The 16,322-nt window shown below is 44.3% G+C and overlaps 1 protein-coding gene across 1 annotated transcript in view; it reads right to left on the reverse strand.

Moving 5' to 3' along the window:
• The window catches only part of LOC104080460 (calpain-3), a gene marked incomplete at its 3' end in the record, with an annotated part of 22,162 nt that overhangs the window by 4,507 nt on the left and 1,333 nt on the right, over positions 1 to 16,322 (reverse strand). The window contains exons 2-12 of the mRNA XM_009582858.1: positions 10,099 to 10,168; positions 8,374 to 8,492; positions 7,585 to 7,718; positions 6,973 to 7,141; positions 5,938 to 6,078; positions 3,327 to 3,410; positions 2,825 to 2,910; positions 2,010 to 2,087; positions 1,399 to 1,559; positions 700 to 869; positions 48 to 59 (exon numbers count right to left, since the gene is read on the reverse strand). Coding sequence (XP_009581153.1) covers positions 48 to 59; positions 700 to 869; positions 1,399 to 1,559; positions 2,010 to 2,087; positions 2,825 to 2,910; positions 3,327 to 3,410; positions 5,938 to 6,078; positions 6,973 to 7,141; positions 7,585 to 7,718; positions 8,374 to 8,492; positions 10,099 to 10,168 — 1,224 coding nt within the window. The remainder of the gene's footprint in view (positions 1 to 47; positions 60 to 699; positions 870 to 1,398; positions 1,560 to 2,009; positions 2,088 to 2,824; positions 2,911 to 3,326; positions 3,411 to 5,937; positions 6,079 to 6,972; positions 7,142 to 7,584; positions 7,719 to 8,373; positions 8,493 to 10,098; positions 10,169 to 16,322) is intronic.

Below are 16,322 nucleotides of genomic sequence, written 5' to 3' on the forward strand. Positions count from 1 at the left end.
CTGTGAGCACACACCAAGATGTCAGTCTGCCTCCGTTCTGCTCATACCTCTTTGGGCACCTTAGGGAGAGACAACAGAGAAGAAACAGTCAGAGCTGCTAGGTGAGTCCACTTGTTTATGAATCATACAAAAGGGTGTTCACATAGATTTCTGGGGACGCAGCCAGTAAATAAAAAGCCCCAAATGTATAATCATTCTAAGCAATTTCTTTCTTCCTTTCCAGATTTCTTGGGATCTACATGAGATCCACTAAGATCTGAGCCCGTTTGTGCAAGGGACTGAGTAAATTGACTTCTTCATGAAGTCGATAGCAGGGGCAGAGGTTAATTGCTACATATGCGTCTTGGATGTCTGTTTCCTTTTTTACACTATTCTGTTAATGAAATATTTAGTTTCAGCAAGGCTGAAAGGGAGATTGAAGAATATATGGGAAAGAATATGTTAAAATCTGGCATTAAATTACCATAAAAGCCTAAAAAGTGTGTTACTTATAGATGGGGTAAGCCCTGAGGTTACTATGGCCTGAATGGTTACAAAGCCTTGAATTTCCTTCCTCTCTTCCAGGTTTCCCATGAATTCCTTGCAAAGTAAAAATTGCAATTCATGTAGTCAGGCTGAATGATTCAGTGACTCTTATGGTAAATGCATACTGTCAGTATTTGTGACCATGGTGCTAAGAACAAAGTCTAGAACTGGTACCTCATAGATGGCAAAGCCAATGGTGTACAGGTTGGCTCCCAGCTTGCGTTCTTTCCTCCTATTTTTCTGCATCAGTGCGACGAGGAAGCTGCAGACAATCTCTTCATCCTCAGGATCATCATCTTCTTCCAGGAGCTTCAAGCGATACTGGGGATTGGTCCAAAATGTATCTGTGAAATCCCACCAACAGCCCAAAGCAAACATGTAAAGCTTCAGTCTTCTAATGATACTCATAATCAAAAAGAACTTTTAAGTTCCCTGCCTGTGGCTCCTGACGGAAAGGTTAAAACTGGGCTAATATGTATATATTTTTTTATGTGTTATGGGTTTTACATAGTTCTAACAAAACTTTACAGTAAAAGAGGGTATAAAATGAAGAATTGGCATCTAACAAGCTTCCAAAGTGGATTTCCCAAGTGAAATCTAACTGTTAGAGTGCAACTGATCTCTCTTATCTCACTTGGGGCACTGTGAGGTATTTGATTTATCTTTGCCAGGTGTGCCTTTTGGGCTGACGAGGTGCTGTCACAAACCTAGTGACAGAAGACTTCCAGCTACAAAATCACGTGCCTTGTCCACTGGGGAAGCAAGGCTCTTCCTATGGCCAAGCACTGATCAGGCTGTGGTATGACTTAGCCTGTGGGAACTAATACAGTCCCCGTCAAAGAGCCCTTATCTCTCTTAAGACCCATCGCTCACCTGGATAATTGCGGCAACCTCCAGCTGAGCAGCCTCTCACCCAGCGCCCTTCGTTGACTGACACAGTCCAGGTCTGGAGTTTATCGGCTTCCAGAGTATCAGGTGTGAGGTTACAGATCTCAAGTTTTGTGAAGTGCCTCATGAAATCGTCAAATGATATCCTGGAAAAATTGAGGGGAAACTGAACCCAAATGGATTTACGTGGTGGGTGGTTGTCTGAAAGATGCCGGTGAGGTGGAGGAGGGTGACCTATGTTACTGCCACCATTAGGGCAGGTTTGCAGTGGGAGTGCTGTGATTTCCTAATGCATTTGGTTGGTCAATTAACACAGATACAGCTCCAAACTGGGGGACGCTGGGCTGAGAGGATGGTACATAGGAAGGGTGATGGAGAGCTTGTGGAAATGTGGCATAATTAGGACTGTGCTGGTGGCACTCAATAAACCCTGGTGGGAGAATGAGGGGATCACAGAGTAGGGCTTATTGGCAATATGAAGGTGAACGGGGGTTACTGCAATGGTTTTAGCAGATTTTAAGTGGTGCAGTGTGATTCATTTTTGCTATAGTTGCCTATCTCCTAGAGAAACACAGGTTTTTGCCTGATATCCTCACCAGAACTCCCCATCCTCCACAATCTTGTGCTGCAGGCGGATTTTCTCTGCTTCATTAATGAAGTTCCATTCCTCTGACCTTTAAAAGAGTACACAAGTTAAATTTACGACTTGCAATACAGTTTTCATTAAAACTTCTACTCTTTGCTGTAAGCCGCGTAGAATGGAAAGTCAAGAGCCATTCTGCTACATTCATATAATTATTCCTTTGTGAGCCTTGCAACCATTTGTTCTGAATGCTACCCCCCTCTCCACGTGCCCAAATAAAGAAGCAATTGCCCTACTTCTCTCTGCCTTCCCTTCAGACTTTCTCTTAGCAGCTCTCAAAAATCTGCTGAACTGCATTCATTTCATTTAGCTTGAAGATAAAAGTGTTTGCAGACTCTTATTGCTGGAGTAGCTATTGAAATTGCTTTTAGTAAAACCTAATGAGAAGCTTTATCCAAACTCGCTCATGTACTAACATCTTGCTTCATCCAGTTCTTCCATACCTTACAAGACTTTTCTACTGTCACATCTTGTTTTAAAAATGGACATTGCTGAACTTGCTAGACAGTAAAATCAGATTGACTGGGCTCTCTCTTCATTTCCATTGATTATAGCCCCTCTTAACATCTTTTTTTAGGTACTCTTTTCTTTTTAGAGCTTCAGCTAAGCACTCAACTATGATCAATTTCAAAGTGCGTGTATCAAAATGACAGCAAAGACAATTCAGATACCTCATCATTAAACGTTAGGGTCATGCACAAGCTGCATAAGGGCAAATAAAGCTGCAATTTTTTTTTTCCAAATCACGTGAAGCTCCGTTTTACTTACTTGTCACTCCAAGGTCCGTTCCACTCCACCTGCCCCCAGGGGTTTCTCAGCCTTACCAGACGTATTTTTTCCCCTTTAAATGTTGTCTAGTTTAAAAAAAAAAAACAAAAACAACAAGAAGAATAGACTGAGAGTAGGTTCAAAAGGAAACGTTCTGCCTGTCAAATCGCTGATACCAGCTCCTCCAGTGATGGTGCTTTCCTGGGCCATCGCCCAGCCTGACCTGCTTGGGGTGAGTGTGGGAGGGCTGTAAGACCAGGAGGTGGCCGGCTGTGGCCACCTTTGCCCAAGCAGACCATGGTGGAATATCCATTTCCCCAGAAAGCCAAAACTTGGACAGGTTTATTTCTCCACAAGTCTTTCATTTATTGAAATATAAATTTTGTTTCCTTAGCTCATAATTTGATTTGCTTTCACTCCCTGATAGCTTTGCTGACATGCGTGGTTCTAGGCCAGTGTAGACCACCGCTCCCCATAGCTGGAGGAAAGGGACTGCACGTACCTCTTCCACGGCCGTGACGGAGTAGGCATGGCCTTTGACGAGCCCACAAGACATCCGGGTTTCATACTGCATTGGCACTATGGTCTGTTAGACACAAGATAAAAACTTGTAAGAGTCACGCAAAGCTCATGCTCTAAGGCAGGTGTTGCCACCCAGGGCTTTTGGAGGGAGGGTGACACCATTCAGGTGACAGTGTTTTTTGTCTTGTTCTCTTCTTCGCGTTTGCCAAGGTGGCCAAGCTTAGTGCCCACAGAATTAACGTTGTTGGTTAGAAAGGAGTAAAGCATGAACTAAAAAAGCAAAAAGTTAACAATATCAATTGGAAAGGATGTTTTGTGATTTACTATTTCCCTTTGTGTAGGTTACTGCTTTTTGCACTCAGAACATGCTAGTATAGGGCATGGTTAATCAAAATAATTAAATTTTCTATAAGCAGGACTGTTCAGCCCTTTCTGGGATAGCATGTTCTTGTATGGCTCAGTAAGGTTATTATTAACTGGAAACATCAGAGCAGATCAACACTTAGAAGAATACTTTCATCTTTACACATGGCTGCAATCTTATCACAATGATGTTAAAACACCCTATTTAATACACTGTTCCTACTAACTTACATTATTTTTTTATAAATTAATTTCCTGTGGAGATCTACATTTTATTCCATAACTGTTAAAATCTTCATGATTGAAATTTTTTCCAACTGACATTCAGGAAGAGCATAGCTTTCTTCAGCAGCTCAGGTGTAAATACATTTGCTGTCTTGGTAATCAACTGTTAGTGTGTCTGACAGATTTTTAATTGCAAATCTCAGAATGCTGTTTATCTGGGAGATAAAGAATTGAGAGGAAGATGGCAGGTGCACACAGTCCGCTGTGTTTGTAGGAGAGACCACTGAGAACAGTGGGAAGGGAAGGCTCTGCTACGCACACATAGTCCCCTCCTCCATTATGTCTGTCGCTGAGAGATGACTGCAAGGCCCTGCCAGTAACTCTGCCATCCCTTCTTGACACATCTGAGGGCGTGAGAAAGGTAAGGCTGGAAACAAAGAATTAGTAAGATCACACAGGTACATTCTCAGCTTGCACAGGGAGGATCTCATCCAAATAATTCCTGGCTGTTGCAATTATTTTCCATCATTTCCTTTCTGCTCTGGTTTGTTTTTTTTTTTTTCCCCTGCTCCTGTTTCCATACTTTTTATGCATATAACCTCACATCTATTTCCTTTTTTCTTAATTTCTACTGATGTTGTCACCATCATTACTTATCAGAACCCCTTTTTCTCTTTTCTGCTTAAGAATATTAACTTCTGCTGGTGCCCTGGGCCACTTCTCTAAAGTGCTTCTGAAGTCCGCACTACCTGCCTCTTTCCATCACGAGTCATGATTTTTTTTTTTTTTTCTGGTGATGGCTCAGGACTGTGTAATAGCCAGCAGCAAAATGGCTGCCAGGGCAGCAACTATAAAGAGTTTTCCAACCTTCTTTGAGTAGACAGCGACTGGGGAGGAAATTCCCTCAAAACATGGGTGATTTGGGCAGCCATGCTTGCAAAACAAGACAGTCATACTGGGCTTTCCCGAAGAATTACACCATTTCAGTCTTTTAGGAAGACTAAATGTGGGTGTCAAAAGAGGAAAAACCAGCTATTTCTGCTGCAAATGCAGAAGACCATTTGCGCAACCAAAAGTTTTAGATGATGTAATTGGGGTGGGTGTTGGTTTTTTTTTCTCTCTGTAAAGTTAGAAATGTAATTTCATTGTTATGGAAATGCAGCTCCCCAAAAGGCGAAGTATGACACCGCCTGACAGAGAGAAGGAGAAAGCAACGTGTCCCTCTACAGGTTTGGAAGCTTTTAAGTTTCCCAATATGGGATTTTCCTTTAACGGTTTTAACTTCCCTCTCTCTATTTTGCTAGATACTTAGATACGCTGGAGTTACTTTGCATTGTATCACACGTGTAAAACTTGACATGCTTTTCATTTTCCTTGTTATGCATTTGAAGTGAGGATCTTAAAGGCAGTAATCTAAAAGGAGCATCTGGAGAGCAGACTCCCCTCCATTGATGGGCAGAGCTCCATAGCACTCTCTGTCTCAAAATAAGTTCATCAAGAGCTTTTGTGCCTGGAATGAGAGCTGTGCAGAGCTTGCTTTTTCTTTCTTTCACACCCCCTCCATACTCAGGGATCTTGTTCCGTTGTAGTATTTTAATTTTCTCCCTCTCTCCATCCTTTCCAAGTCAGGGACTTTATAAAATCCACTAATCATGTCCAGTTCCCAAATACAATAACCAATGTGCCACTTTGACATATTTGATGTGATTTTGCTCGCCATTTCTACCGTACAGGTAAGCTCTGGAAATTATAAGCCTTTGCCACAAGCCAACAGCCCTTTGCCTCAGTATCAGCAAAGCCCTCTAGTATCAGTCACTGTGTTTGGAAGGACTGAAATCCTTTAATACGTATGTCAAATAGCATCTGTAAGAACAGGTTTTTAGTCTCGGGATAACTCAGTGAAGCCAAATAAGGATTTAAAAGCATAGATTATATGTTTCTCTAACTGTTCTGTCTGGAAGTAAAAGCCCCGTGAAGTCAACCACTTCTGGAAACATACGAACCCAGGCTGGCCTTTCGTCTGTCCCCTGGTAGTCTACAGTGGAGTGAGTCATCTGCGCGTTTTCTAGATTCTTCACCATTCGAGCAATCAGTTCCCCAATGTCGCTCCGAGGAGCTGATCCGTAGGAAAAGCCTAGGTTATCCTGGTACAGAGAATGGGAGAAAAGTATCATGCAGAAAGATGAGGCAGGGAGAGAGAAGAGAAATGATACAAGAAAGATGAGTAGTAAAAGATAGCCTAGATAACTTCTCGTTACATGCTAGATGGTCCATACTTATCTACAGTGGTTGATAGCACTGGTTGTTCTTCTGCCTTCACTGCAACTTCAGACTCCATAATGGTTACTGAAGCTAGTTTTTTAATTTCACTTTCAAATTAACCACAGTAAATGAAGACAATTTGAGACTATGTTGGCAATTGAAGGGTTGCTTGCCCAAGCATTTGCACACTTTGCATCTTTGACATGAAGTTTTGTGTCTTAGTAGAGTTGCGGCACCCGCCTACTAACCTCATTTTATTGGGTGAGGGCACTGGGGGGGGGGTGTGTGTGTGCTGGTTTTGCTGATCGCACCCCTTCTCCCCACCTCCGTGTTCTGCTTCTGTTAGTTTCTCTTTTGGCACTTGCTATTTGCTAATGGGTGGTGTCTAGTGGAGATGACTCCATCTCCTAGAAATGGATGTTTGCTATGTGAACTAAACCAACTGGTTCCAAAAGGTGGCATGTATTTGATTACAGATGGAGAGGTCCCGCTCGTCTGCCATTTAGAATCATAGAATCATTAAGGTTGGAAAAGACCTCTAAGATCATGAAGTCGAGCCATCAACTCAACGCCACCATGCCCACTAAACCATGTCCCTAAGCGCCTCATCTACACATCTTTTAAATACTTCCAGGGATGGTGACTCCACCACTTCCCTGGGCAGCCTGTTCCAAGGCCTGACCACTCTTTCAGTAAAGAAGTTTTCCTAATGTCCAGTCTAAACCTCCCCTGGCGCAATTTCTTATGGCTCATCTGCAAAGTTCATATGGACTCACTTCAATGGAGCTGGCCATGAGGGATCCTCTGTCAATGGCATGTTTCATGATTTTATAGATATCTTTAGGGGCATCCTTTATCTCGTAGAACTCTGTGACTCCTCCGGTGAAGTCCTCCATGGCTTCAGTGGTGTTGCCTCCTTTCAAAGCTTCATATGACCCATGGAGTCTTGGAAAGAGAAAAGAAAAATAAGATTATCTTTTACACAGATAAAGATACTTACCTATATATATTTTTTATACATAATATGTGTTTATCTTGTGTGTGTGTGTGTATAAATAAAGATATGTAAAAACACATACTAAAAAAAGCCACAAACCATCTGTTTGGTAACCCTCAAGTTAAAAGTTTTAAAACATGCCACCTGCACACATTAAAAAAAAAAAAGAAAATTAAAAATCAAATGTAGACCTCTGAATAAGTAGCAAACCCCCCTAGAAAATATGTTTTACCCATCCTCAATTCTGAGGCATGAGAATCTATGGGAAAAGGCACTGGTATGTTCAGAGCCTCTCTACATGCTCCTTATAGGTCCTGTGCACAGTGGCTTAGCCACCTCCCCAGCCAAAGCCTTGGCGGGCAGCCCGGCACGGTCTGGTGCGTCGTTTTACTTTGCGTAGGCCTTTTCCAGGAGGGCGCTCCAGAACTCGTTGCGCTGGGAGGACTTGGTAAAGACCAGCTGGTTGTGGTACGTGGGTAAGCAGTCATCAATGACGACGTCCACCCAGTCTCCGTAGCGCCAGAACTGAATAAAGGCAAACAGAAAAAAAACCTCTTGGGTTGACTTGGTGGAGGGGAGGGGGAGTCTGGCTGAAAAGCCAGGCAGAGAGAGGAGAAATGTGGAAATTAACTGCTTCGTAACGTGGCAAAAAGCGATGGCTGTTGGGAGGGAGGCAGCCGGACTGAATTCCCCCAGGCAACGTGTGCGGGACAGTGAGAGGTCCCTTAGGAGAGCCAAGGGAAATACGGAAAGCAGTCAATCTTTTCTGAATAAGCGGTTCTTCAATAGCTTGTTTTTTGACAGACCAGCTGCTTGTGGGCCTAAAAATAGATGCTCTTGCCAACTAGCAGCATGTCTGTGCCGGCTGTAGAGCCGCATCTGAGCAGCGAGGCAGGACCGGGCACCTGTTGCTATCCCTTAGGCTCAGGGGACAAAATGCTGCAACCTGCAAATGCCTCCTTGGTGGGTTAATGCTCCCGAATTGCCCGTATGGGCTGGCCCTTCTGTGACTGCCCTGTTGGAAGAGTTTGGGGTGAGGCAATTCAATCCCTCTTCCTTCCCCGCTGTCCCTCACGCTTCCAAAGGGTGGAGAAGTGAGAGGGAAGAGCGCGCCTGAGAGCTGAGCGCTCTCTTGGGTAAATACAATTACATTTGCTCCCTGCTAGCTGAAGGGACTCACCTGGAAGTGAAAGATGCCGGCATAGTTCTGTATAAAGGACTGGTCATGAGGTATGACTCTACAGAGTAGTTTTTTATTCAGCGTCAGGCAAGCAATGGCGGCCAGGAACCAGCAGTCACCTGTAATCAAGCAGAAGCAGCAGACAAAATGAAGGACAGAGCAAGTAGGATCAAAGGGAAAACCTTATTCTCAATAGAGCAGGAGAGGGTTTTTCTCCATGTGTTCTGCAGTACTTTAGCACTTTATTTATTTGTGCTCTGGAAATGCTCGTGGGCATCATTCATGGCTACGTACTCGCCTGTTAATAGAGGATGTTCCCTGTAATTTAGAAAAAGCCTAAAATCCGATGAGCACTGTTACCTGTGTTAAGATTTCCCTGTCCCATGTGAATGCCTATCTGACTTCCCGCGTTAGTTTTCCTTCCAAGCTTAGGACAGAGACCAGCTGAGAGAGAACTCTCTCCCAGGTGGAGCTCTGTACGGCTGAGGTTCAGCCTCTCGTCTTCGTTTTCTGCTCTCAGGGTAACCCCCTGTCCCAGTCATCGTTCTGTTGGGCCTCTTTCCCGCTTCGTTGCTCTGACGTGTTTTCCTCTTTTTGAATCTGTGTTTGCACTGTTATAAGCACTGTCCCCTTTAGCACTTTTCAGTTCCTCCTTCAGGCTCTTGCACAAGTTTGCTGCCTCTGTGGAAGCTCTGGGAAAGTGACTTTCTCCCATAGTACTTCTGTGTTCAGCAAAGGATGCCTTAAACCTTAATTAAAACCTCCTAGCTGCTACTCTAAGAGAGGTTATAGGGTAAGCTTGCCTGAGCAGTGTGAATTAGTGGGGCGAGAGAATTATACGAGGTAGTGAAAACTAAACCTGATGGTAGGGAGTTGTAAAATAAATTTATAAAACTGGTGGAGTGATAAAACTTATAAAAATACATACATGTATATATTTTGGAAAGCCAACTCTACACATAGAGCAGTACGTTCTAAGTTACCTATTTCCCCTTAGGAAGGATGTGGGGTCCACTGTGAACAGGAGTTTTCTAAACTGTCCAATGTTCAGCAGAAGTCAAAAAGGTAAACAATGCTATGCGTAGTTGGGGAAGGAATGGAAGACAAAAGAGAGAACATATTATGCACGTAAATTCATTTGCGTCCACACCTTGACAACTGTGAAGTTCTGGTCACCTCAAAAAGAAAGGCAGTTTTAAATAAATTTAAAAAAAGAAAAAGTACTGGGAAGGTGATGAGGACAGTCACGAGCACAGAACAACACTTAAATGAAAAGATTAACACACATTAGGATGTATTAGCTTAGGAAAAAGATCACAGGAGAAGTTATAAACCCATGAAAGAAATAACAGGACTAAATACCTGAAAAAATACAACAGTAGCTGATTAGTTTTTTCTCTCAGTCAAATAACTCCGTCTCTTTAACTCTTATTCTTAACTAATTTTGTCCCTCCTCAAAGCCCAAAAGAAAGGCCAAATGGTGCTTTGTAACACACTCGTGATAATAGCTCGTGAAAAGCAAAACACCCTGCAAAGCATCTTTCGCTTTAAGTTCTTCCCTAGAACGCTGCTGGGCAGATACCAACGATTTGCTGTAGAGAGAAGGAATCAGTAGATGTGTGGTGGTATACTGAGACAGAAGATTCCAAGTATCACTTTGGAAGCAAAAGAAAATTAAGTGATGCAGACTTTAAAAAGTGCAGAGTTGAAGAAAGAATTTCATACCTAATTCTCCTTGGCAGATATCTGTTCTGTTGGCTCCACCGATAATAAACCGTGGATTCTCACAAATTTCCTGCAATATATAAACAGACAGATGAGCAGGAAAAGCACGCATTATGATGCCTGTTTGCCACAGAAATAAAGGCTGTTTTAGGACACTGTTTTCCTGTAGGATAGTTTGTGGATATCAAAATCTCTTGCAAAGTTTTCAGCTGCAGAGTTTCACTATGAAAATGTTTTGGAATCTGGATGTTCCAGATGTCAGCCAGAGTTTTCTCCATGTATCTACTAGGGTCTAATAGCTAGCCTGGGGAGATGCCTCTATATGTGGTTTAAACACATTAAAATGAGAAGAATATGGAAAAATATTTTTCTACACAATAATGAAAAAAAAAAAAAAACCACTGGAGGTGACAGGAGAGAAGGTAGGTGGAAAGAGCATCAGGGGACTAGATTAAATTCTTTAAAAATGACTGCAGGTTTAAGGTGTCCAATTTGCAGTAACAAATATGCAGGGGCATTAATAGGGTTGAAGAATCCATTTCATCAGGAATGAACCCCCGTAATACTCCTCCTTAAAATTTGTCCAGGATCAGAAGTTTAATTCTCAGGAATAATCAATTGCTGGCTAAGTGATTGTATTCTTTTCCTCACGTTGCAGTATTTAATTGTCAGTGCTGCATTCAGAAATGTATACGGGTATCATCTGTCTCTGAGGACAGAAAGCTCTTCTTTTGTCCTGCACTTAGGACAACGTATTTATACTAGTACAGAATGGGCACAAGATAGTACAGGCATAAATAACTAAGGAATTGCTGTAAGGAGGGAAGGACTATGTAGGAACTACCAGCAAATGAGGTGGGACTATTGCAGAGTTACATAGAACCTTTTCTATATGGGACAAAGAACCGCAGGGTATAGGAAAGCCAAGGGAAGAAATAGGTACAACCTGTCCTACAGAGGAAAAAAAAAAAAGTCCCTGCTTTATCCCATCTCGTACTCAAATACTTGGTATGGGGAAGAAAAAGAAGACACTTAACTTTTGGATGCATCTCTTGTGAGGGTAAGGAAAGAAGGATATTGCAACCTGAGGACCTGCAGCCAGGAGCGGCTGCAAACAGGGAAGAAGACAAAGTATAGTCCAAGAACCCAATCTGCTGGAAGATGGCAGGGCTGGAGTGGGAAGGAGAAAGAAGAAACAGCCGACAATTACTTGTGTGGCAGCACAGGCAGCTGATGCTACCTCCGCGGTCTAAAGTTTTTTTCCCGTGTCATCAGGGTAGCCCTGGATTTTCCCAGACTCATGTTTCGGGTCTAGTAGTTTCACTTGGCTTGAGCCCGCTTTTTTGCTCCTTCACAGTAATCAGCAGAGTTGCTTTGATGTAAATATTTGGATTAGTCATATTGCCAGATAGAGAGACCAGCTTCCTGCTCCCCCCAGCAGTCACCTTATTCTCCTCGAGGGAGGGAATGGAGGGATTGTCCTGTTATTTTGGGTCTCGGTCAGCTGTCCTGGGGTCCAGTTCTGTCAAGGCAGCTGTTTGAGATGCCTTCGTGCTTTTCTCCACCCACATGATTTGTTGAAAATATTTTTCCTCGTGTTGCTGTGGTGCTCTCCTGAAAACTAGCTGTGAGATGCCACATTTTCAGGTTGTGTTTTTTCAACCTCTATTACTGTATTTTAGCTTGATCCTGCTCCTGTTGAAGTAACGAGCTCTGAAATCCAGCATGCTGTGTTTTAGATGAAGGTAGTTAGATGGGGCCTAAGTGTTTCCAAATATTAAATGTACAGCGATGATTGTTCCTCAGTGCAATTTATTGCATCTTGGGCTTGTTTGCCGTGGAGGATGGTTGGTAAAGGAATGCAAAGGAGGGAATCATACAATTGTCACATGGATGGATTTAGCTATGACAGAAATGCTTTTCTTGCATTTCTTCATGGTGGCCAGGTGCGCTTAGTACACTGTGGATATGCTTTTAATGTTGTGTTACTTTAATTGTGCTAATTGTGTTGAGTACAGCCGAAGTTACAGGGAAAGGTTTCAAGGTCTTCCAAGGCTGATGAGAAGTACTCAGTCAGCACAGCGAGACAACCTGGTGTTCAAGATGCAGGTGGCAGGTCTGTCCTTCCAGTCTTCCTGGCTGAGCAAGGGATTGCTCCTCATCCCTTAGGTCAAGTTATCACAGAGAATCCCAATAGACTGCACTTCATTGATGCAACCATTCATCTAGAAAGAGTCTCTTCTGGTCTGGGTGCCTCAGACTGCCTTGGTATTATCCAAAGGACCTTTATGTTCACTGGGTTGATTCAGTTTGGACTGTAATTTCATTACAAAGAGTCAAAATTACAGCAAGGGAGACAGAGAATCCTAGGGAAAATCCGTTTACTAATGTAGTAGTGCATGCCGCTTTCTGGGGAGAGAGTACTTATGAGTCAGTTGGAAGGGAGCACTGGAAAATGCAAAGGCAGCATGCAACTAAAAATGGCATTTGACCTTCGTTATATTTTCATTAGCTTTTCTTTTGTGTCAGGAAAAATCCTCCAGTCAGCTTATACTGTTGCAGCAAAAGGCATTCATTCCTTTAAAAACTGCTGTTAATAAACTATGGCATTTTAAGTAAATTCCCTAAACGGATCCTATCAAGGAGAGGAAGCATCTTCTTTGGCCTGCCTAAGACAATTTGTAGCCTCATGCTTCTCCCTTGGCCTCCCATGGTCTAGACCATGCTATTAAATGGCTGTGCTGCAGAGTTCAAGGCAGAGCTCGACGTTGTCAGACACCAAGCTGGTTTTAGAGTTTCAGAGTTGGATCACCCCCATCCGAAAGTCCTACCTTGGTGGCACTAAATGCCATCTTTGCTTTGTGGTACTGCCTGCAGAGGCACACATTTTGTGATTACGAAATTCAAACAGCTTCGCACCTGTGCAGCAGATGATCTGACGGATTCATTTTCATTCTAAGCAAAATCCAGTAGTCTGCTGACTTGATTTTATTTGTATTTGTTATGAAAAGAAAGCTCCTCCTGCTGATTTTCTTGGCTACGGAGAGGATGACTGCAGGGAAGTCATTGAATCTGGCGGCTGATGCTGTGACCTCCTGGCTGTGAGCAAGGAGAACGACAACGGTGCATTTGAAAGCACAGTGTCACGGCAGAGCCTTCCTATTAATGTCCTAGTGTCGTTAGATCCAAACAGGATTGCAGCAGGACCTTTCGATGCTCTGCATTTTGTTATAATACAGACGACTTCTCAACTCTCAAAGATCGGCGGCCTCGTCCCTGCTCTCAGCTGAGAGAAGCTCCCGCAGGCAGCATAGGTGTGGGAGGCTGAGGCCATTCAGAAAGCTGAGCACAGCCCGTCGCTGAGCTGGGTATGACCTGGTGCAGGTGAGAACGGCTCTTGGGGCTTCTCCTACCTTTCGTGGGTGAGCGAACGATTTAACAATATGCGTTAACTGAGGGGGATTTAATTTCCCCTCTACGTACCTAAACCATGCATACTCTGAACAGAAACACTGGATGGAGCCTGCAGCCTTTACTCAGGGAAACTTTCAGGGCTGTCGCTTGGCTTTTGCCCGAATTGAGTGTTAGGAGGCCTGCTCTGCGCATTCGTCTCGCAGCGCGGCAGGCACTAGCTGGGTAGAATTACAGGGGCCTTCTCACCGGCCCCCATGCCAAGGTTCACAGTTGCCCTGCGCGGCAGCCGTCCTTCTGACGGAAAGGCACAAGACTGGTCCTCGTGCCCTCGCTGCCCTCGCTGCCCTCGCAGCAGCAGAGGCCAATCCTTTCGGGAGGTGGCGGAGGAGGACCTGACCTCTGGGTAGCACCGACTGCAAAGAGAAGAGCCTGCAGGGCCAGACGCGCGAGAGCAAGGGGTAGCTCTGGGGCTGGATGCTGGACACCTCTCACCACCTCAGGAATGAATTGCAGGAGCCCCGAGGAAAAGGTCGAGTACAGCACGGCCATTGCCAGGGGAAGCGGAGAGAGCCCGGCTCCCGGCAGCCCAAACGTGGCGGGGGGAGTTGCCCACGCCGGGCTCGATGGGTGCCTCAGCTCAGAGCTGGGGATCGGGGGAGTGTCACCCACGTGGCTGACTTGCTGTGGGATCCATGTAAATCCCAGGTACAAAAGCAGACTCATAGCCTTCCCGTATGTCAGCACAGTACGCTGAGAGCTGCAGTGAAGAAGCACTGTTCAGCCGAGGAACGGCACCGTCGTTGGCGCTTGGTTATAGCGTTGGTAACTGGCAAACACGTGCCCTTTAGAATAACTTTGTGATTCCTCAAATAATACTTGGAGCTTCTGGAAAAACTTGCACTCAACAATCCCACGTGGATTCATGTCATCGCAAATAATGCTCATTTATTACGCTGAGGCCAGCGTTAATCTTTCATGTATATTATATTCTCCTACATTGATCTCATGTGGTGGGGGGGAACTTGGATACAAATTGGTTAGGTGGCATGACCGAGGTGACTCAGAAGGCCAGAGGCACTCAGGAGCAGGTTGCCTATTTCCCAGCTCTCTGTTTTAAATGAGATCTTAGAGCTCATTTATCACTTGTTTATTTGCTATTTCTGGGGGTATGTGGCATATACAGTATGCTACAGAAATCAGGGAAAGGATCTAGAGTGAAGCCAGTGTTAGGATATTCTCTCAGGACTTCTGAACTGCCTGGTATTTTGTTTTCTTTTAGAATACATTATCAAGTCTGATTCAATTCAAGTTTGACCTGAATTTTGAAGTGATTAAAAATTACCGCTTTATAAGACTATAACTTATAAGCTAGTCACTTTCTTTGCCAAAAAAATGCCATTGCTGTTTAATAAGAACAGAAGTTGTCCATATCTTTACAGACTATTAGAAAACATGGCCCTTCAATGACTGCTTTAATGTCTTAGCAAAATACCCTTTAGCCCTGTATTACTATTTCATAATCATTTGATTTTATGATGTTCTGTTAACATGTCTATTGTGGCTATTTGTGTATACAGTATTATCAGACAAGTCCTCCTACCAGTGCTATATAAGCTACAGTTTCAAAGTCCAGTGAAGCAAAGTCCTGGGTCAATCTAAGATCAGCACCAAGATTTGCAGGAGCGCCCAAGAGAAGTCCCACTTTGCAGTTGTGGTATGGATGACAAGGTAGGGGACACACTATAAAAGGAGAAAGCGTTATATGCGAGTCTCTTCTCTTTGGGGACCTACTGGGTACAGCAATGACCTGAATTACAGGGTTTGTTTTAAAACAAACACAGTTGCAACAGAAGGCACAGGCATCCCTACAAATCAGGCCCGGTGTGTCCCTGGCAGGACAGCCATCTCCATTGGGGTCAGGACCGACTGGATCCTTGATCCCACAGCATGCCAGTACTCGGCAGGCAGACTGCAGCTCTCTGGATCTCCTGCCTCTACTCTACCTGCAGCGGGCACCACAGATACATCAGGTGCCTGAACACTGGTGTCGAAAGAACATAGATAGCTTTGGTTTTGATGTTTAGGTTGTATTTTGAGTCTTACACCATCTCCAGCTTGTTGTTGCTACATGATTAGTAAGTACAGAGCTTCCAAACTTCTTTGTTAATGAGTAGCTTAAAGAAACATCTTTGGGATAGAGACCCTGAAGTCTGAACCTTCCCAAAAACAATGGCTTGATCTGTGCATGCTCAGTTATATTAGACAAGTCTGAGGTTACATTGCGGATTTTTTTATGTTTTGATGCTTTCTCATATGCACGCTCGCAGTGTGCCTGCCCCAGGGTGCTGGCACTTATCCACTGTACTGCTATATCGCTTTCCTTTCTGTAGAAATAGGGGGAACCCCATCCCTTTAAGATGATTGACTTGAGGCTGCACTTAACTCATTCACACACATTTCCAGGAGCTGATGCAGCTGTGGTGGCGATGAAGGAATGACAGAGCACATACACAAGGGCACGGCAGATGGGGGAGTCGCGTTGCTCCCCCCATGTTGCTCATGTTGTTGTTGTGACAGCGGCACATGGCCTTCCTCTGCGTCTGTGACAGCTAGCCCAGGAGCTCCTGGTCTTCTGCTATTTAGTTACGTTCCTGTGGTTAGTTTTATCTATCAAAAACTGCCAGAGAGAGGGAGCTGGGAAGCTCCTCAGAACCACGTCCTCGCTGCCGGGCAGGGGAGGGCAGGGGCCGAGGCAGCGTCCTGGGGGCTGCCTCGCTGGAGGGGAGCGGCCGCCCAGCGGGAATGATAGG

This window comes from Fulmarus glacialis, unplaced genomic scaffold, assembly GCF_000690835.1.
Source record: "Fulmarus glacialis isolate BGI_N327 unplaced genomic scaffold, ASM69083v1 scaffold20528, whole genome shotgun sequence".
NCBI lineage: Eukaryota > Metazoa > Chordata > Aves > Procellariiformes > Procellariidae > Fulmarus > Fulmarus glacialis.